This window comes from Aquarana catesbeiana, linkage group LG01 (genome assembly GCF_042186555.1).
Source record: "Aquarana catesbeiana isolate 2022-GZ linkage group LG01, ASM4218655v1, whole genome shotgun sequence".
Lineage (NCBI taxonomy): Eukaryota > Metazoa > Chordata > Amphibia > Anura > Ranidae > Aquarana > Aquarana catesbeiana.
The window spans coordinates 26,910,377-26,931,818 of record NC_133324.1 but is presented as its reverse complement, the minus strand read 5'-3'; the positions used below and the strand labels follow the sequence as shown (position 1 = coordinate 26,931,818).

At 41.0% G+C, this 21,442-nt stretch overlaps 1 protein-coding gene across 1 annotated transcript in view; it reads right to left on the bottom strand.

Annotated features, from left to right (window-relative positions):
• The window catches only part of LOC141124180 (vomeronasal type-2 receptor 26-like), a 48,939-nt gene extending 29,183 nt beyond the window's left edge, over window positions 1–19,756 (bottom strand). The window contains exons 1-3 of the mRNA XM_073612258.1: window positions 19,013–19,756; window positions 17,342–17,563; window positions 7,553–7,676 (exon numbers count right to left, since the gene is read on the bottom strand). Of these exons, the coding sequence (XP_073468359.1) occupies window positions 7,553–7,676; window positions 17,342–17,563; window positions 19,013–19,756 (1,090 nt within the window). The remainder of the gene's footprint in view (window positions 1–7,552; window positions 7,677–17,341; window positions 17,564–19,012) is intronic.
• Between the last annotated feature and the right edge of the window lie 1,686 nt (window positions 19,757–21,442).

The window sequence follows — 21,442 nt, the reverse complement described above, 5'->3', positions numbered from 1 at the left end:
CTCTCAGGCCGTCATTCCGTAAGAAGAACGCCCCTTATGGGTGTGTATTAAGACGGCCGCCGTGACGTCATTGACGCCAGGACGGCCAGTCATGTGGTCTCATTTAGCGTGTTAATACAGGCTAGGAACGAAAACAGACGCTCCAGAGGCAGGACGCTCCCCTTGATAACTGGAGCGGCCGTCATGACGTCACCGACGCCAGGACGGCTGGTCATGTGATCCCACTATCAGAGCTGGAATGCAAACACATACAAAGCGCCGTCCCCAGTAGCCTCCTACTCAGGCTGTCCCTATGGCGATCTGCAAGTTGGGGCTTCAGCCTTTATTAAGCCTGTTTATTATTGATTGATTATAACATCCCAATGTCTCCGCTCTATTGTCAAATACTGGGCTCATGAATAGAACATGTAGAACCCGTCCGGGTGCTTGACAGAAACACGCTAGTGTCCAATTGCCCCAAGGTCCGACAGGATGCACCAGGGAACATTAAAATGATCCTTGATTTTAATGTCCAGTACAAACAATTTGAAAGGGTTGTTCGCAAATATTGGCCTATTCTCAGACGGGACAGAGTGCTTGGTCCTGTCCTCCCTCAGTTTCCTCAATTCGTCTACAGAAAGGCCCCCTCTTTGCGTGACAAGTTGGCCCCTGGGGTGATCGATCCACCTGTTCCGTTTGAGAATAGAATCTTCAATGTACTGACAGGATTTTACGCCTGTGGACGGTGTCCACCATGCAAACAGGCTAAATGTAATATTAAAAAACGTAAAGAGTTTATCGCCACAGCAACCAAGAAATCATATAAAATTAAAGACTTCATTACATGTTCTACCACAGGGGTAGTGTACATGATGGAGTGCGAATGTGGCCTCCAGTACATAGGCAGGACATCTAGACCTCTGCATATCAGAATAGGAGAACATGTGAATAACATCAAAAAAGGTTTGGTAACTCATAATGTTTCCAAGCACTTTCGACTATTCCATGCTCGAAACCCTGCTAAATTAAAATTTTGGGGGGTTGAAAAAGTGACCCCTCATTGGAGGGGGGGGAACTTCATTCGACAACTGAGCCGCCGTGAGTCATTTTGGGTGTATGAGACCCAAGTGGGGGTACCCACGGGACTCAATGTTGAATTCGACTTAAATTGTTTCATCTCTGACAAATAACGTCTATGGGGTAATTTTTGGGTTGCTGTTTATTGAATTAGAGAGCTATTTTTGCATGGCGTACTAATATAGACGGTTAGTTGTGCACATTTTAGTACAGATACTCATATTGCATATGTGGGTGTCGTGTATTTTTCAGTTTGTGAATCGATGTATACCTTATGTACATAATCTGATATGGGGGGTTGTGTGTAATTTGATTGTGAATCGACATACCGGCATTATAATATTATAATATGTATATCTATATGGGTTGAAAAGTATAGGGTGGGTATGTTGTGGTGGCTGCAGTGAGGTCGTTAGTATAGCACATGGGGATTTTTCCATGTGCTGATTTTATAATTATGAATTATTTCTATTAATAAATTTTTAAATCCCCTTCCCATTCCTCTAGCTGTGGGCATACAATGTGAACAGGAATACTGTTCTATTCATGAGCCCAGTATTTGACAATAGAGCGGAGACATTGGGATGTTATAATCAATCAATAATAAACAGGCTTAATAAAGGCTGAAGCCCCAACTTGCAGATCGCCATAGGGACAGCCTGAGTAGGAGGCTACTGGGGACGGCGCTTTGTATGTGTTTGCGTTCCAGCTCTGTTAGTGGGATCACATGACCAGCCGTCCTGGCGTCGGTGACGTCATGACGGCCGCTCCAGTTATCAAGGGGAGCGTCCTGCCTCTGGAGCGTCTGTTTTCATTCCTAGCCTGTATTAACACGCTAAATGAGACCACATGACTGGCCGTCCTGGCGTCAATGACGTCACGGCGGCCGTCTTAATACACACCCATAAGGGGCGTTCTTCTTACGGAATGACGGCCTGAGAGGGAGGCTCTGAACATTGGGGGTGGGGCTCTGCATCAGAGGGAGTTCCAGTGTCAGATGATACTAAAGAATAGAGGGTTATATGATCGGCCGTCCCGGCGGTGATGACGTCATGACGGCCTGTGAAACCCTATCTTTTTGCTAATAGGTGTTTCCTGTGTTTTAACGTCACATGACCGGGCACCATCACACATGAGCCTGGGTTACCATAGTGACTTGATAGGCTTGGTAGGAAGCAATCTCTTTGACCCCATGATAGCTGGAGCTGATTGGATGGTTCCCTAGGGGGGGGTCTTACCTTACAGGAAATAGATTTTTTGGGCTCTATATATATAGATGTGATGTCTTTTATCTCCAATAACCGCTGATGAAGTCCAGAGGAGGACGATACGCGTGCGGGAGCTTTTGGACATCACTGCAGCCGCCATTTAACCCACGTTATCCTTTGATGACATTTTACCTGTATCCCAGCACTAGGGCTTAGTGCTGTGCTTGTGAGTACCTTATACTTTTAATAAATGATATCTATTTTAGCCACGCAGTGTGCACTATGTATCTTCATTTTTATTACATGTGATATGATCTGCAATTTGGAGTGTCATCTCCACTACCGTGGGACCATCTTTCCAGACAAGTCTCCATTCCCTTCCACCTAGCGTGGTACATGCTGGTTTGACCTACCTGTTAGTTCAGGGGTCCATTTGCTGAGGTGAGCGGTTTGGCTGGCCGGTGGTGGTATCACGGATGCGTAGCACTGCATGGAATATTTTTGAGCACTTATATCATCACAGTGGAGAACTGTTTTCCTATCTACAACTGATTCTATTTTAAAGGGACTGTGTCAATGGACTTTTAGTTTAGCGCTGCACTGCTTTATTTTATTATAGATCTACTGTTTACCAACAATGCAGACCTGATAACAGATTTGGAAATACGGGGCAATTTAGGTAACAGCGATCACAGGTCAATTAGTTTCAGTATAAATCACACAAATAGGAGACATGAAGGGAACACAAAGACACTGAATTTCAAAAGAGCCAACTTCCCTAAACTACAAACCTTGCTAAAAGGCATAAATTGGGATAAAATATTAGGAACAAAGAATACGGAGGAGAGATGGGTTTGCTTTAAGAGCATATTAAATAAGGGCATTAGCCAATGTATCCCATTGGGTAATAAATTTAAAAGAGCGAACAAACATCCTGGATGGCTTAACTCCAATGTAAAAATGCATATAAAAGCAAAGGAGAAGGCCTTCAAAAAATACAAGGTTGAGGGATCATCCACAGCATTCAGAATTTATAAAGAATGCAATAAGAAATGTAAGGGTGCAATTAGGATGGCTAAGATAGAACATGAAAGACACATAGCGGAGGAGAGCAAAAAAAATCCCAAGAAATTCTTTAAGTATGTAAACAGTAAAAAAGGGAGGACAGACCATATTGGCCCCACAAAGAATGAGGAAGGACATCTGGTTACAAAGGATAGGGAGATGGCAGAGGTATTGAATTTATTCTTCTCCTCAGTCTTCACGAGTGAATCGGGGGGCTTCAGTAACCAAAACTGCAGTGTTTATCCTCATGACACAACACAGGAAGCACCTACATGGTTAACAGAGGACGGAATTAAAATTAGACTTGAGAAACTTAACATTAATAAATCACCGGGACCAGATGGCTTGCATCCGAGGGTACTTAGGGAACTCAGTCAGGTGATTGCCAGACCGTTGTTCCTAATTTTTACAGACAGTCTATTGACTGGAATGGTACCAGCTGATTGGAGAAAAGCCAATGTAGCACCAATATTTAAAAAGGGCCCAAAAAACATCCCTGGGAATTACAGACCAGTTAGCCTAACATCAATAGTATGTAAACTCTTGGAGGGGATGATAAGGGACTATATACAAGATTTTAGTAATAAGAATGATATCATTAGCAGTAATCAGCATGAATTCATGAAGAATCGTTCTTGCCAAACCAATCTATTAACCTTCTATGAGGAGGTGAGTTGCCATCTAGATAAAGGAAGGCCCGTAGACGTGGTGTATCTGGATTTTGCAAAAGCATTTAACACAGTTCCCCATAAACGTTTACTGTACAAAATAAGGTGCGTTGGCATGGACCATAGGGTGAGTACATGGATTGAAAACTGGCTACAAGGGCGTGTTCAGAGGGTGGTGATAAATGGGGAGTACTCAGAATGGTCAGGGGTGGGTAGTGGGGTCCCCCAGGGGTCTGTGCTGGGACCAATCCTATTTAATTTGTTCATAAACAACCTGGAGGATGGGATAAACAGTCCCATCTCTGTATTTGCAGACGATACTAAGCTAAGCAGGGCAATAACTTCTCCGCAGGATGTGGAAATCTTGCAAAAAGACCTGAACAAATTAATGGGGTGGGCGACTACATGGCAAATGAGGTTCAATGTAGAAAAATGTAAAATAATGCATTTGGGTGGCAAAAATATGAATGCAATCTATACACTGGGGGGAGAACCTCTGGGGGAATCTAGGATGGAAAAGGACTTGGGGGTCCTAGTGGATGATAGGCTCAGCAATGGCATGCAATGCCAAGCTGCTGCTAATAAAGCAAACAGAATATTGGCATGCATTAAAAGGGGGATCAACTGCAGAGATAAAACGATAATTCTCCCGCTCTACAAGACTCTGGTCCGGCCGCACCTGGAGTATGCTGTCCAGTTCTGGGCACCAGTCCTCAGGAGGGACGTACTGGAAATGGAGCGAGTACAAAGAAGGGCAACGAAGCTAATAAAGGGTCTGGAGGATCTTAGTTATGAGGAAAGGTTGCGAGCACTGAACTTATTCTCTCTGGAGAAGAGACGCTTGAGAGGGGATATGATTTCAATTTACAAATACTGTACTGGTGACCCCACAATAGGGATAAAACTTTTTCGCAGAAGAGAGTTTAATAAGACTCGTGGCCACTCATTACAATTAGAAGAAAAGAGGTTTAACCTTAAACTACGTAGAGGGTTCTTTACTGTAAGAGCGGCAAGGATGTGGAATTCCCTTCCACAGGCGGTGGTCTCAGCGGGGAGCATTGATAGCTTCAAGAAACTATTAGATAATCACCTGAATGACCGCAATATACAGGGATATGTAATGTAATACTGACACATAATCACACACATAGGTTGGACTTGATGGACTTGTGTCTTTTTTCAACCTCACCTACTATGTAACTATGTAACTATGAGTGTAGAATAGTGATATTACCCTCAAATTTTTGGGAATTACATTTTGATTTCTGATGTTGGTACACATATCACATTTTTTGGGCTCAAATTATGATTATTTGGTGTTGTGGAAATTTTATGAACATGTATTTTAATATGTATTGTCATAAGTGTCTCCCAGTGTTAGTTCTCCCACAGCCCACTCTAAAGAACTGATTGGGGCAGACTGACGCTCGTTGAGATCTGTTAGGTAGTGGAAAATTTCCTGTTGTTTGGAGAGAGGTGTTTGTGCAGTGGGGATATGTCTGCCAGCGAAGGGCCCCTGTGCGATGCACAGAACGATCATCTGGGGGGATGTGTGCGCCCTGCAAACACATTATCAGTTTAGCGGATGTGTGCTCCTGTCACCACTGTATGCCTGATCAACGTATTTTAGGTGTCATGACATACACCTGCAGATAAGCTCCCATCAGCAGGAATTTTAGTCATTGTTCATTGGTTATTGTATAAATTCATTTATCCTGTGTTGACATTTACATCCTGTGTTGTTACATCCTTATTTGGTCATTTCCTGTGTTGACATTCACATCCTGTGTTGTTACATCCTTAATTGGTCATATCCTGTGAGGTCACATCCTGTGTAGGAGGAGATTGGCTGTTGGAGCCAGGACGTCCTCTCTGTAATTTCTGTTGTTGTCTTTGAATAAAAGAACCAGTCAACTGCTTGGCGGCAGTGATGCTGATGGAGCTGAGAAAGCTATGGTGATGTTTGTTTACGTGGGTATATACGGGAAATAGAGCTATAGGTGAGATGCATTATATCATTAGATGAAATGTGTGCTTATTAGCACAGGAGATATGGTGTGCGCATAGAGTACAGCCTAATTTCCTTTGGAATTTCCTTGGAAATAATAAAAAGCACAAAAAATTGTGACTCATTTTAAATTTACATCAGCAATGGTATTGTTTGTGCTTTGTGAGTTTGGGGTAAAGATTGTTGTGAGATGGAAAGTAACAAGTGAAAGTGACAGAGAAAAATATATTTTACCAAAACATAAAAACATTGCACATTCTAGCATTCTTAAAAACAAAATATTTGAAGTAGAAGCAACAATAATGTTGCAAAGGAAAAATATTTCAGAGAAAGAGAGATTTCATCTCACCATTAAAAGGATTTATTTGTGAAAGTTACAATTGTACCATTAGAATCAATGGCTAAAACTTGCATTGGACTATAATAGCGCCGATTTTCACTTCCAAAAAGTGCTCTTTAACACAGCGCTCATTTTCGTATTTACTATAGCGCCCTGTAAAAAAGACACTGGAGCTAAAATGAGAGCTATTTGCAGGTCTGAGCACGCTCAGTTGTGCTGGCACCTAGTTATGCAAAAACAGAGAATTTATCTCTTCTCAGACTTTTAAAGATATTTCAGTGTAGAAATCACTTTTTCACACAGTTTAAAAGCAGATTATCTTTAAATAATATACCACATATTTCAGTACCATTTAGGCAATTATATCATGCTCTAAACAATATTTCCATGTGCAACTCTCCAGGTTTTAGCACAGTAAGGGTTTGGGCGTTATTTGGTTTCAAGGAACTATAGTAAATTTGACTTTGGGAGTATTTTCTCACCAGCGCTATAGTAAATACCGTTTTAGCACTAATTTGTGGTAATTAGCTATAATTAGCATCGCTGGCGCTATAGTAAATGCCCCCCGGTGTGTGTTGATGGTGTCTGCCTTTTTCCATTTCACTCTACATATGTACTACTTCATTAGAGGCATCTGGCTTTCTTTTAACCACTGGATACTGGGTGTATACCCACATCTTTCCTCACCCTGGTTGCATGCCTGCTCCTGGTTTTGGGATCCTGAACTCAGTCTCAATCTATGTTTTTTTTTTCTCATAACTTCTTCCTTTACAAAATAAAATGCATATATTGTGTTTGACGATTTGTATATTTATTTATGTGTTTTTTCCATTTATGCAGTGTAAAATATTGATAAACGTTGTATCGTGAAACATGTAGAGCTTGCATCCCCAAAAAGATATTCTGCTTCCACTCTGCTAAGGGATATTCCCAGTGGTTGTTACATCTACCGACCCTGTCCCAGTGGTTAGAGCTGGTTGTGTTGATTATTGCTTGTAAAAGTCTGTATTCACTTTTTATATGCTTAAGATATTTTGTAAATGTGTTATAATAAAAATTATTTTTTAATATATTGGTGCCTATAAAATCCATGATTTCTCTCTATGTATCCTATACTGTATATGTGTTTTTCCCTGAAATACATTTTAAAAACAGAAGTAACTTCTGCCCAGTCCAACAATAACTTACTAACAAATACAAACTCTACCGGAAATGTTGGATATTTCTCCTTCAGGACACGAGATGCACTCATAGCAACATTTATGAATTGAAGATCCAAACTTCTTTCTGTTGCCAGGTAAACAGGGATCGGAGCATCGAGAAACCGTAATCTAAAATTAGATATTATTATTATTTTTATGTGAAGGTCCATCATTTTTCACAAGGCTATACAAACTAAACGAATAGGAAGGAGGTTCTGGTTTGCCTCCACCATGGGTTCAGGGTGCATTCTGCAGGTTTGAGATTCATTCAGGGGACAATATTTTGAGATTTTCATTCATTTGGGGGGTTAATGATTTTTATTGTATACTGATAGGGCCTCTATTTCATGTTAAACTGTTCTTTTTGGTGCAAGGCTTCTCTTTAAAAATAGAGGGCTTTAGGGGAGTGGCTTGCTGACATCGTGGATGGCCGCCTGATTCAGCAGCTCTGCACACTACCTGACACACAGCAACATTACACCACCTCGGACAGGGATAAAAAATACCCAGCCTAATTCCTAAGGCATAGGGCTACCTCAGAGCACGATGTCTAAATGGAGGAAGCAGCTCAAATTTCCCCAGAAGCTGACAAACTTCTTCCCCACTGAGGGACCAAGATACAGCCAAGATGGCGCCAGCAGCCTACACAGACATGCTGCACAGCCTCTCTCACCTCACGCCGACCACAGCACAGCCCAGCAACCGGGTTTCTCTCCCTTTGCAGCAAGTAACAGTGAGTAAGTACTCTCCCCCCTGCTTACTCTCCTCAGCCAGCCCAGTGAAATCAAAGCCCAGGAGAGTTGAGGGAGCCCCAGTGCAGGCACATACATTTCCAATAGCCCTACTGCCTCCTAATCCACAGCATCCATCAGCCATTGATGTCTTTCCTACCTCTGACCATCCTATTTCAGAGCAGACTATGAAGAGCATGCTAATCTCCTTAAGACAAACACTATACACAGATCTTTCAGCCACAGTGTCTTCTTTAGCTAATGTAGTGCAGCAACATGACCAGCATCTTCAGCATGTGAAGTCTAAGATGTCTGAACTTTTTACTGCACATAATGATCTGATAGACATGTGCACAGAACATGGAGATGACATGCAATTAGTCAAAGTCAAATTGGCGGACCTAGAAGACCGGTCTTACCGGAACAATATAAAGTTCTGTAATGTCCCTGAATCAGTACAGCAACCCTAACTGGTGCGCTATCTGTAGTTTCTGATGCACATCCTGGTACCGGACTTGACAGACAGAGACCTGGAAACTGACAGTGTTTATAGACTGCCAAGTCCGCCTCATCTCCCTGAAGAAAAGTTGAGACATGCTGGCTCGCAGTCACTTCTACAACGTAAAGGAGAAGGTGATGATTGCAGCTAAAAGCACTCCAAACCTACCGGACCCTTCACTGCAGTCATCCTGTGGGGAGCTCTTTAATGCTACAATGGACAACCGACGACAACTGACTACCATCACAAAGGCACTTTAAAATCATCACATAACCTACAAATGGGAATTCCCCACCAAGTTGCTGATCACGCACCAAGGTAAAACACGCATGGTCAGGACACTTTTCAGTGGCCTCCAACTGCTGCGATCCTGGCATCTCATCCCAGAGGATGCTCCAGCACCAGCTTCCTCTCCTTCCTCCTAAATGGAAGATGACTGATCCCTCCAAGGTGCCTGATAAACTCTGTTTGACCTGCAGCCCTTGCCCTGCCGTTATAACGGGTTAAATCAGACTCCCTTTTCTGCTAAAAGTCTTCTCCTTGCTCCACCAGCCCCAAGATTACCAGACGCCATTGGAGGATCCCCCCTCTGAAATTTGTTAGCAGTTATTTTGCACATTGAACCTGTTTTGTTCACGGCTTCCCTTTTTTATGCACTTTACCCCTGGTTCTGCACCAGCACCAAATCTCTGTTTTTGTTCCTCCTTCCCTGCTTTTACAACTGGCACATCACAGTTCTTATCTGCAGTACACAGTTAGTGGTTAACCCTAGAGCGCTCACCACTGGCAACCCTGTACCAGCAGTTTGTCACTAAAGGCCTACATTGACTACAGCACCATGCCTTTCAAGCTACAATCTTTGAATGCTAAAGAGCTAAATAGCCCTCAGAAGAGGTCTACTCTCCAAAAAGAAGCAATCAAGCAACAAGCTGATATTATCTTTGTAACGGAAACGCACTTCGCCTTATCCAAAACCTCAACACTTAGACTCAAAGTTTTCCTTGTATCTCACCCTAAGAAAAGAATGGTGCCCTAATGGTGGTTAGAGACACACTCCAGTTTCAGCACCACCTCACTTATGCTGACCCACAAGGCCGCTACCTACTACTAGTATGTACCATCACTCAAACCACCTACACACTGTTGAATGTGTATGGCCCCAACACCAGGCAACTTCACTTTTACAAACGCCTGAAAAAGAAAATTGAAAGCTTAAAGCAGGGTAACATCATAATAGGTGGCAAATTCAATATCATCAGAGATCCAGATATGGCTGTCTCTACAAAACACTCACACAGTCGACCTTGCCTGAACCCTTTTCTCCAAGCCTCTGATCTATTTGATGTATGGAGATGTCAGCACGGGTCCTACTCTCACATAGATTTTTTCCTAGTCGATAAATGGACCCTCCAGAACGTTGTTCCCTCAGACATAAGCCTGATTACATAGTCTGACCATGCCCCTGTTTCAATAACCCTGGTAGACCAGCAACCAGGGCCGCTGAGGCTCTGACGTCTGTCTGATACCATGGTTTAACAAGTGATTGAGTCTGAACACCAATCTTTCTTTAAACTGAATGACTTGCATGACACTGATAGGTTTATGCTTTGGTCAACCTACAAAGCATATATACGGAGATCTTTATTAAGTTGAGCACGAGAATTAGATGCCAAAGGACCAAGCAGATTAATGAGGTTGTTCTCCAAATTACTCACCTAGAAAATCAAAAGAAAACTGCCCCCTCTCATACGTTGACCACTAAATTATTAGAGCAAAAAACTCTGCTCCCTCCTCCTATATAAATATGAATGTAACCCTGCTAACTCTAAAACAAACTTGTATGCCCTGGGCAACAAGGCAGGAGCGCATTTGGCTAGACAAGTGAAAGCTCAACGCTCCAAAGCCAAAATTACTTAATTGCACCACCCCACCTCGAAACAACTCTTAACCAATCCACAAGATATATTCAATGCGTTTAGCATCTTTGTACAACCTCAAAAATATCCTTTTCACTCCTCAGCCCACTGATGTCATTATTCATGACTTCTTAGCCTCTATTAACCTACCCTCAATTTCCATAGCTAAATCAGAATCCCTCACCCAACCATTCACAACAGATGGAATCCTCAGTGTGATTAAAGCATTATCTCTACGCAAGTCTCCAGGGGAGGATGGGTTCTCAAATGCATTCTACAAAAATTTGCCACCATTTTGACTCCTAAATTGGCAGACCTCTTCAATACTGCAGGGTCCTCAGGCTCCTTACCAACCCATATGCTACGCTCTATAATATCTACTATTTCTAAACACGAAAAAGAACCCACCTCAACCTCAATCTACAGATCAATCTCCCTCCTGGACACTGACATCAAACTTCTAGCCAAAGCAATTGCCAATAGATTGATGGAGTACATCCCATCTCTAGTACAACCCGATCAAGTCGGGTTTGTCCCGGGCTGCCAAGTCCCGGACCCAACCAGACAGTTACTTAACCTCATTCACCATGCTACCCATACTCAAACACCTTCTCTGCTGCTGTCCCTTGATGCAATCCCTGCTGCAATCCTTTCTCTATACTCTAACCCTTCAGCAAAAGTACTCACGGGGGGGCCATATCCACTCCGTTCAAAATCACAAATGAAACATGACAAATGTCCTCTTTCCCCAATCAATTTTGCTCTCCTGATGGAGCCGCTGGCTATGAAGATCAGAGCAGACCCACGCATCTCAGGTATCTGAGTATCTAATGGAACTGATCACAAAGTTAGTCTATTCACTGAGGATGTGATATTATTGGTCACTGATCCCTCTTAATCCTTGCAGGCAATACAAGAAATCCGTCATCATTTTAGCTCAGTGTCATACTACAAGCTCAATGCCGCAAAATCCATTATATCCCCCTGCATCTCCCATCAAGGACGATTAACCTCCTAAAAGCCAACCTACCATATATACATGGGCCAGTACTTCATCCCATATTTGGGATTACAACTAACCCCCTGTACTAGCCAATTGGTAGACCTAAACTTCCACGCCTTTTCCGAAAGCCTACACCTTCTCTTGTGATTGCTGTGCAGTGTAGGCCTCTCTAGACTAGGCAGAATTGCCACACTTAAAATGATTGTATTACCCAAACTTCTCTATTTGTTCTGTATGATGATTGTCCCTATCCCCCAAAAATTCCTAGTTTCAATACAGGTGCTGGTATCACAACATTAGGGGATCATGTAACAAACGATTATATTAAAATGTTTGGAAGACTCCAAAGTGATTTTAACCTCCCAAACTCAGAGGGAGATTTTAACCTCACACACGAGGATTACCCATTTCCTAGGTATCTCTAAATTTCCATCCTCTGTAGCTGTTCCTGAACCCTTCTTTCAATTCTACTCCTGCACCCTTCTTTCAATTCTACTCCTGCACCAGGAGTATCCTTACTATAAAAATGAAAAAGTGTGACAGCTCTGCAATAATACAATATATATAAAATGAACCAAAACTTCAACTAATAATGCAATAAAAAAGCCCAATAATCAATGAATAAAAATTCCTTCAATGATGTGGAAAAAAACAAATGTGATGCTTCTTCAAAGAAACTCCTTATCCTGAGTGCTCCCACCACCGCAGGCACTTAGTGCCAATAATCTCTCCAAGGAATCCTCTGTAATCTTTACTTTTCTCAAGAAAAACGATCTATGGCCAGCATAGGTTCCATTCACTGTGCTGCTTTAAGCTTCAATTCATGTGTAAGACCAATAGATGTAGAGATACATAAAAAAGACAAGAAAAAGTGCCTCCTATAGTGCAGTATCCGAGGGATTATATAATGAAACCTCTCCACCCCAGCTAGCAATAAACTCACATTTATTAAAACAATTAAAAGCATAGATACAAGTCTGAACAGTCTCACTCAGTATCGATCGGTCCACCGCCAGAATCCACCTCTTTTATTGCATTATTATTTGAAGTTTTGGTTCATTTTATATTGTATTATTGCAGCGCTGTCACACTTTTTTCAGTTTTATACTGTTATCTGTGGGAGCATATTAGTGACAGCTGCAGCAGCCTTCAAACAATTTCATTACTATCACTATTAGTTTATTCACCAAAATCTTTACATATTAGCGCGCCACTACTTTATTTCTATATATCCTTACTATACACTATGCTTAGCGATGACTGACCCTGCTCCCACTTTAAACAAATGGGCGGTCAAATTAAACACCCCTTTTACTCAAGCTATGTGGCAACGAGCATTCAGAATAACCTATGAAGCATCCTACTGCAGCAACCACTGGGATTCTTACCAGAAAACCATCCACAGGTGGTACTTAACTCCTTATCGACTTTTGAAAATTGATCCCGGACAACCCCATGACTGTTGGAGGAAATGCGGTAGTGTAGGATCTATGGCTCATATCTTATGGTTCTGCAAGTCCTTAAGCTCCCTGTGGAAGCAAATATTCATACTAATCTCCTCTATTAATGGGATACCTTCGACCCCCACCCCCTCCCAGGCCCTGCTTAATGTGGGCTTAGAAAAATGTCCCCAGAAATCACGAGTCCCTATTATACACCTATCATTTGCTGCCAAGATAAATATTGCCAGACTATGGAAAACCTCGTAGACCCCCTCCATCTCTGGTACTATTACAGATCTTAATCTTCAATGTGAAATGGAAAAAATGGTGGCTAGAAAGAATATGCAGGTAGAGAAGTTTGCAAACAAGTGGTCACAATGGCTGAAGCACCCAAAGTGTACGGTGCAAATATGAACTGGTAGGTATATCGATCTCCTTTAACTGATACTGATGTAATGGTGTTCTGGTGTCCTTTTAACGCCTATCTCATGCTCCCTACTCCCCAACCCTCTTCCCTCCCTCCTCCCCCTACCCCCACCCTGTCTAAAGCAATATCATGGATTTAACATATAGCATTTATTCACATCACTTTGAAGTACAAATCTCAGGTATGGATCTGTTAATTGATTTACTGTGCTTTAGATGGAACATCTGTTTATATCTGACAATCTTCCGAATGTTGTCTCATTTTTAAAACTTTAATAAAGAACTATTGAAATTAAAAAATAGAAGGCTTTGGTTTCAGGGTTGGTGTTTTGGGATTTTATAATTTTTTAAAATTAAACTTGTAAAGCTTGGCAAGTCTAGCAATAGCTTAGCAAGTCATTTTCAAACTTGCAGCACAATTGTTTGCTATCTGGGCTGCTACATTGTTGGAAAGAAAAGAAAAACTAAGTGCAAGAACAGTGTACACTTAAACAGCCTCACTTTTTATCACTCACCTTCACTGCACCCACTATCCCCATAGATAAAATAAAAGTTAGGCCTACACCAGTTAGACTCAATATTCCTGATTAAAACTGTCTTGCTTTCCAGTGGGTGAAGAAGCGCTTGGTGGCGCCAAAGTTCTGTAGCCTTTATAGAATACTCTTTCTCACTGATGGAAATCCAACAACTCATGGCCACCTTCAATACACCGCCTGGTATGCCAAGGCAAACCTTACCAATTCCTTGGGAAAACTCAAACTACTTTACTCCGAACCCAACATGGGCAGTGAACCCCCTCACCCTTGTAGAGTGCTATCTGCACCCATCCTCTGATGGGCTTGCCATTAATCCTTACTATTTTCCTGAAACTTTTGTATTATATTCACTAGTTATGAGCCCTTATAAGGTGGATATTGATATCTTTAGCATTACCACGCAAGTGGTGTTTGATGAGGTTACCCCTATCATCCCCACTTATCCGTTACTTCCACATTGTTCTGCCCACATCTACGGGTACGCAGTCTACTTGTCACCTGCCTGCAGTCCATAGGTGGCCCATGATCGAAAGGGTTGCCGACCCCCGCTCTAAACCATTTGCCATATCCAATGGCACAAGACAGGCACAAGACAGGGGTGCTCACTTTTCCCAACGATCTTCAATCTGATGATTGAACTGCTAGCAGAGAGGATCCAATCTCACCCGTTTATAACAGGTTTCCTTTTCAGGGAAAGACCTCATGTTATTAATGTCTTTGCAGACAACATCATCGTAATGCCAACAAATACTCAAACCTCTCTCCCACAAGCTCACAAACTCGTAACTGAATTTAGCAGGCTTTCAATTTACAAGGTCAATCATTCCAAGTCTCTAATATTGGATTTAAACATCCCCAAACCTGTCATAGCCAAATTAAAAGAGTACTTGCCGTACACATGGGCCAAATCAAGTATTTCATACCTTAGTATAACAGCCACTCCTTCTTATGCTTCACTAGAAGAAGCTAACTATAAACCATGTGGAGGCAGTAGAGAGTAGCGCAAGTAGAGATGTCCAGGGTGGGCAGGTTAGTGGCCTACAAAATGCAGATCCTCCCCCAAATCCTGTACATATTTTGGTCCCTCCATATCCCTCTAAAACAGTCATATATGAAAACTCTTACATCTTCATTGAGAGGCTTTGTCTGAAAGGGAAAGAGGGCTTGCTGCTTCCATGTATCCCTGACAAAACACAGAACAGGGGGTGGTATGGGTTTGATTGATTTACAAGACTATTTTACGGCAGTTCACCTAGACCACCTGAAACATTGGTTCAACCCATCTGCAGAACCTTTATGGTCAGATATAGAGAAAAGGGTCAACAAAACTTCTAAACTCTGCTCCTTACTGTATGCTGATGATTGGAAAGCATTAGACCTATCTACTCGCCTACCTACCACTAGGGTGCCAATCCAAGCTTGGAGGACAATCATAAATCCCCCTTATCCATCCTCATATTACCCTGTCATAAAAGTACCACTTACAACACTAAAACATCTCATCCCAGACATCATATTGGAAAGCTGAAAAAAAATTGGTACCAACTCTCTGGAATATCTCCTTTAAGGGAGTCAACCACACTTTCTGGAGACCCTCTTCCACCACCTGCTATTAACATACATCTCAAAATTTGGCAGTACTTCTTAAACCCTGCAAAATCTACTAAAGGAACATTCATATATAATATATTACAAGATAAAACTAAGTTTAGTAAAACAAAGCCAATGCTCTAATGGGAATCAGAACTCCATGCTTCCATCTCTGATTACCAATAGACCCAGACTATTCATTACTTACACTCTGGCATGCACTGTGTGAACCATTGGGAATTAGCCGTAAAACCTTATAAGTCTCCTTCAAGCGATATCTCACCCCATGTAGATTGGCCAGAATGTTTACCACATGCTCTTCGCTATGTTGGCGTGAATGTGGTCTTGCAATAACATCCGTAGCACATTTGTAGCTTTTAAAAAAATAGTTTGAAACAATATTAGAAATACCAGGCATTTTAACTGCCAACTCCCTGCCAATCCTGCACTGGCCCTGCTTAATCTAGGTATCAACAAATTTCCTGCTATATATCGTGGCATAGTAGATAATATTCTACTATCCGCCAAACTAACTATCACCAGGCACTGGAAATAAGACCTGACCTCAATCGTCAGAAGTGATAAGTACCACCCACCAACATTTTCTATGGGAAAAATCTATATCTCTTTAACAAAAATCCTTCCATTCCTTTGATCTTGTATGGAAACCGTGATCCCTCTGGCATCCCTCATAGAATCCCAGAGCTTCATGCTTCCCTTACACAATTCCTTATATGCCTTGCATTGAGGCAGATACCTTTCTATGATGTAAAAGTTGTTAGTGCCTTGTATTTTCTGTAATTTCTGTAAGAGCCTACTGTAACTGTTTGTTACTATCATGTCTTCATTTGTATTGTTTTACCTTGATAAACTTACTATCAAGGTGGCTGTATCTGCGATGTTACACACATTGTATGTCCTTTTTGAAAACCAAATAAACATATTTGAAAAAAAAAACATATTTTACCCTTAGTCACTAAGGGGTTAAAATCTCACTCACATAAAAAAATATAATATACTCGATCATGAAGTACCAGAGACAGAGACACCCCACATAAGCTCACTTTTCCAGAATCAGGCTGATGGCTCACCGTCTCTTCACTTAAGGGTTCTTTTACACTGATCAGTTTTTGGGGTTTAAAAAGCGAAAGAAAAATGCATGAATAATGTATCCCTTAAATTCTATGGAACTCTTCACACTGCAGATGCGCTGAATTTTTACATTTTTACCTTTTTACCTATATGCTGCATCTTTGGTGCAGTTTTTCAAAAGCACTTTCTATTGTAAGTCAAGGCATCAAAAGTGCATCCAAAAATGTATCAGTGTTAAACGGCCCTAATCAGAACCACTGGTGCTGGAACATCTCTGTCCTCAACTCTATCAAGGCTGATGAAGTTGATGACGTAACACGTAGGGTGGAGTGCTAAGCCTTAGTAGTGGGAATACAACTAATCTATGTAATTTGGAACTACATTTTATAGATCCTGGGGTGCTACAGCTTGATATTCATTTTAGAGAGTGGTGTGTGCAAGATTTATGGGCTATATTGGCTAGTTTATTTTAAAATCAGGCTAAAAATTCCCTATTAATCCTAATGATGAACCTCCTCAGTAAATGATATCAGCAGAAAACAATCAAGTGATTTCTTACTTTGCCTCTTTTCCAGTACAAAGGATTACTCATATTGACCAATGTGTCAAGCACAAAGTCTGGACCATCAATAATGGATAGTGGGTAAACATACATATGAAAATTGCCAACCCCAATCCAGCTATATAAAATAAGATTGGTGGGAACTTCTCTTCTCTCATTAAAGTAGATCTTTTCTCCATTTGCCTCCGTGTAATAAACATTTCTCACATATTTGTGCAGCTTTTAAAAAAAGACAGAAATACACACATTTCACACATACAGTTATAAGAGTTCTGGAATTAAAGTCTGCTTAGAAAAATACAAAGTGGTTACATTCATGTTACTAGGCAGTCTTTCTAGAAATGTGAATAGGAATAATGAATCAGAAGAATCTCTAATTCTAATATCCCTGATATTAAAAGATTCTCTAACCCAATAATCCAGAATATCATCAATCATTCATTTTATTTTCAGATTGGACAGATCTGTATGTATATGGTCACGAGAATGAAAGACACAGACATTTTCCTGTCTATTACACTCAGGATATTACTCTAAGAGAGAGAAGCAGAGGACAAAGAAAAATTCATATGAAGTGATTGAAGAATTTTCATACCCATCCTTATTTATTCATTTTTGTTCATTACTCATTATCACAATGTTTCCTCCTTTGCCTGAGGGTTTTATATCTAAAATATCCCTCCTGTTTAGACTTCTAAGTGCTCGAAATTGTTCAACAGTCACAATTCATGGGATAGATCCTAAGGCCATATTCTTCATCTCCTCCACCATTCATCTGACAAATAACTCAACACTTGGATTCGTCTGACTTGGAAATGCTTTATATTCCTCTTGTGTTTTGGAACAAGATTAAATGTATGCAAGCTACATGCTGAGAGGGGAGAACCCCAGGGGGAATCACAGATAGAAAAGTATCTGGAGGGGTTCCAGCTGATGATAGACTCAGCAATAGCATGCAATGACAAGTTGCAGCAAACGAGTAGAGTTGGTCGAACAGTTCGAGCTGAGCAAAAGTTTGGCCCAAACATTGCCTGTTTGCCCATTCAGCAACCACCCAAATTTGCGGGGCACTCGGCAGGATGTTCACCCGCCGAGCGCCCCACAATGCACTGCGTGCTGCACAATGCATTCTAGGGCCCTAAGTGATCGCTGGTCATATCGATACAAAAATGTTTGCCTTTCATTTCTATTTTAAACTGAATGGGTTGTCTTATAAGATGATCATTTACAACCACTTAAACTAGAAATGCATATACTGTAAATATAAGTATACACAAATAAATATAGTATGTAAATATATAGAATATAAATGCATATAAATAGTCATGCATATATAAGTCTTTTATTGATGGTGTGTTTGTTGCTTTGTGTATGCTGTGTTAAAAAAACACATTCAACTAGTTTAGACATTCAACATATATATATATCTATATATATGTAGAATGTCTGAACTAGTTAATTGTGTTTTTTTTAGCACGGTATACACAAAGCAATTAGTAACACACCATCAATAAAAGACCAAAAATCCCATTTATTTATTGAACGTGCATGATTGAAGTTTTCCTCCTTTCCCAGACAGTGAGAGGGAGGGTAGGAATAGCTACCCATTTACTTATTATATAATATAGGGGAGGATCATAGTAATATAACACTTATTATACAACTTACTCTGTTCCGGAATCTATTTTGTTCAGATGTATTTTTCTTCATGTACATTACATGTAGCGCATTGGCCAGAACATATACAGCCCTGTATACATAGGAGGGCAGAGTTGTGAATAAATGAAAAACCCATGACATATCTTTTACATCTGTACAATTCTTTGCAGAACGCTTATTGATGAGTTCATAATAGTCATTTTTGTATTGGTTTGGGGAAAGACACACAATCGAATGAATCCAAATATCTTCCATTATTGGGTCATATAAACAGGTGGAGAAGTTGAAACCTTGTGGATAAATATTGATGTCTAGGGTTATTATTTCTGGCCATAGAAATGCAAAGCTGCATTCGGTTGTCTTAATGACTTTATTATATAAATGAGTTATTTTGCTCCATGAAGGTGGGAAAATAAATGTGATGTTTTCTATAACAGAAAGTATCTTATCACATAAAGGAACAAAGTCTGATATGGAAGTTCCACACATTGTGACAATCTTAGCTGCTGATTCACGAATAATCCTCAGTGTATGAATATCCTTTACACTATATTCAGTGAGTTTAATGATATAATCTGTGCAGATCCCATGTTCTCTCATCATCTTACTCAGTTCTTGGGACTCCTCATCACCACTGCCATCCCCTGATGTTAATATTCCAATCCAGTTCCACCCAAAATGCTGCAAAAGTTGTATAATAGCTGCAAAACGGACCTGATAGTCTGGTGTCATGAGGAATAAAGTTGGATACATTTTTCCGTCACTCAGGTGATGGTCAGTGGCTCGATAATTGATCTAGATAATACGTTGGAAAATATTTTAATGGGATGTTTAATAATTAAATGATAAAAAATAATGAGAAATGTGTTATATAAATATTGCTGCTGTCCTCACTGATTTATTTTACTTAATTTTACTCTATCACTGCTATTGATTCACTAGCGCAGGAATTTTTGTCACAAAGGTTTTTTTCTATACCGCTGCAGGTGCTCAAGCACACGATTACCCGGAAACACACAGAGTTTTTCTGGGTTCATTGATCACAAAGCAGACCGGGGAATGAATGTTCTGTCATCTGCTTACACTCTTTATCCTGACACCATTTACATATGGTCCCAGGTTCTTCAAAGGAGAGTGAGAGCCCTGGAGCCATTGGGGGACACATTTATAGTACCATAAAAAAGATTGGCTAAGTCACTAATTATCTGGAAGCCAACTGAAAAAATGGTACTAAGATCCTGAGCTTGTTTTAACCAATTGAAGTCCAGGCCATTTAGAATTAGCCTGTGGATGACAAGTGGCTAAGAATTATACATGTGTTTGCATATAGGTAACCATCTGTGTAACATGTAGAAATCTGATTTTATAATCTTGTAATTTCCTGGTCATCTACCGGTTATCCAACAAAATGGTTAATAGGGACTGCCCATAATGATTCTTAACATGTTTAGTTGAGCACTCCTGTATCCAAGATTATGGTTGAGCTCAGCATTCAGTCTGAATACTATTTTGGGACCATATATTATAGCATTATTTCTACCGATGCAATATGTCACAGCTTCCTCTGTTAAGGAAGCAGCAGGTAACATCACCTTGTCCAGTCTTATGATGGGCAGGAATCTATGACCATGTAAACAAAGGGCAGGATGTCAGGGGCGTCTAGTGTTCCTGATCCTTACTCCAGCATTTGGGTTTTGGCTATGGCATTCTCCTTGTCTTTGTCTACCTGTAAGGCGATTGATGTGGTCAGTCTCTGGGTGGAAACCAAACCTGTTATAAGCCAGCCAAACACTCACTTGCATGCTTGTGATAGAGAATGATACATGTGTAATTCCTGATCAAGCCCGCTGTCTGTCTGCCTTGCTCTGCTAGTTTGGATTTCCCTGTGTGTGACCTTGGACCAGATTTTGGACAATTCCCTGAATGCAGCCTGCCTTTTACCTGGACGGTCATAGAACTACTCTGCCTGTCTGCCAACCGCAAGTACATATTTGCTTTGCTCGGTTTGCTCCTGCCCTGGCGGGGTAGCCAGGCACTATAGCATTGTATATAAGACCTGGGAGCAACCGAGTTCCGGTAGGCATGCTTGTCTTATGGGAAAGGGGGCTGCTATTGGTGAAGAAAACAGTAGCCAGCTAGTGTCTGTCCACCTGTGTTCGGGGTAAGCGTGACACGGAGATGGTGGTTAACATCGTTGATGGCCATATTTGGATAGTGATGCCAGCCTCCATCCCCACCCCTGTGTTTACATTCCACATGACAGCTCAGGGAGGTGCCATTAGTAGCTAGGAGTGTGATAGGTGGGGACACATTGGAAGGGGTCAAATGTTTTTTATTTTTTTTCTTTCAGTGTTAGGCAGACGTTGCTTACTGAGACTGACAAGCATCTGATTGCTTTAGTAATTATGAATTTACAGCACTCAATGTATATATATATAT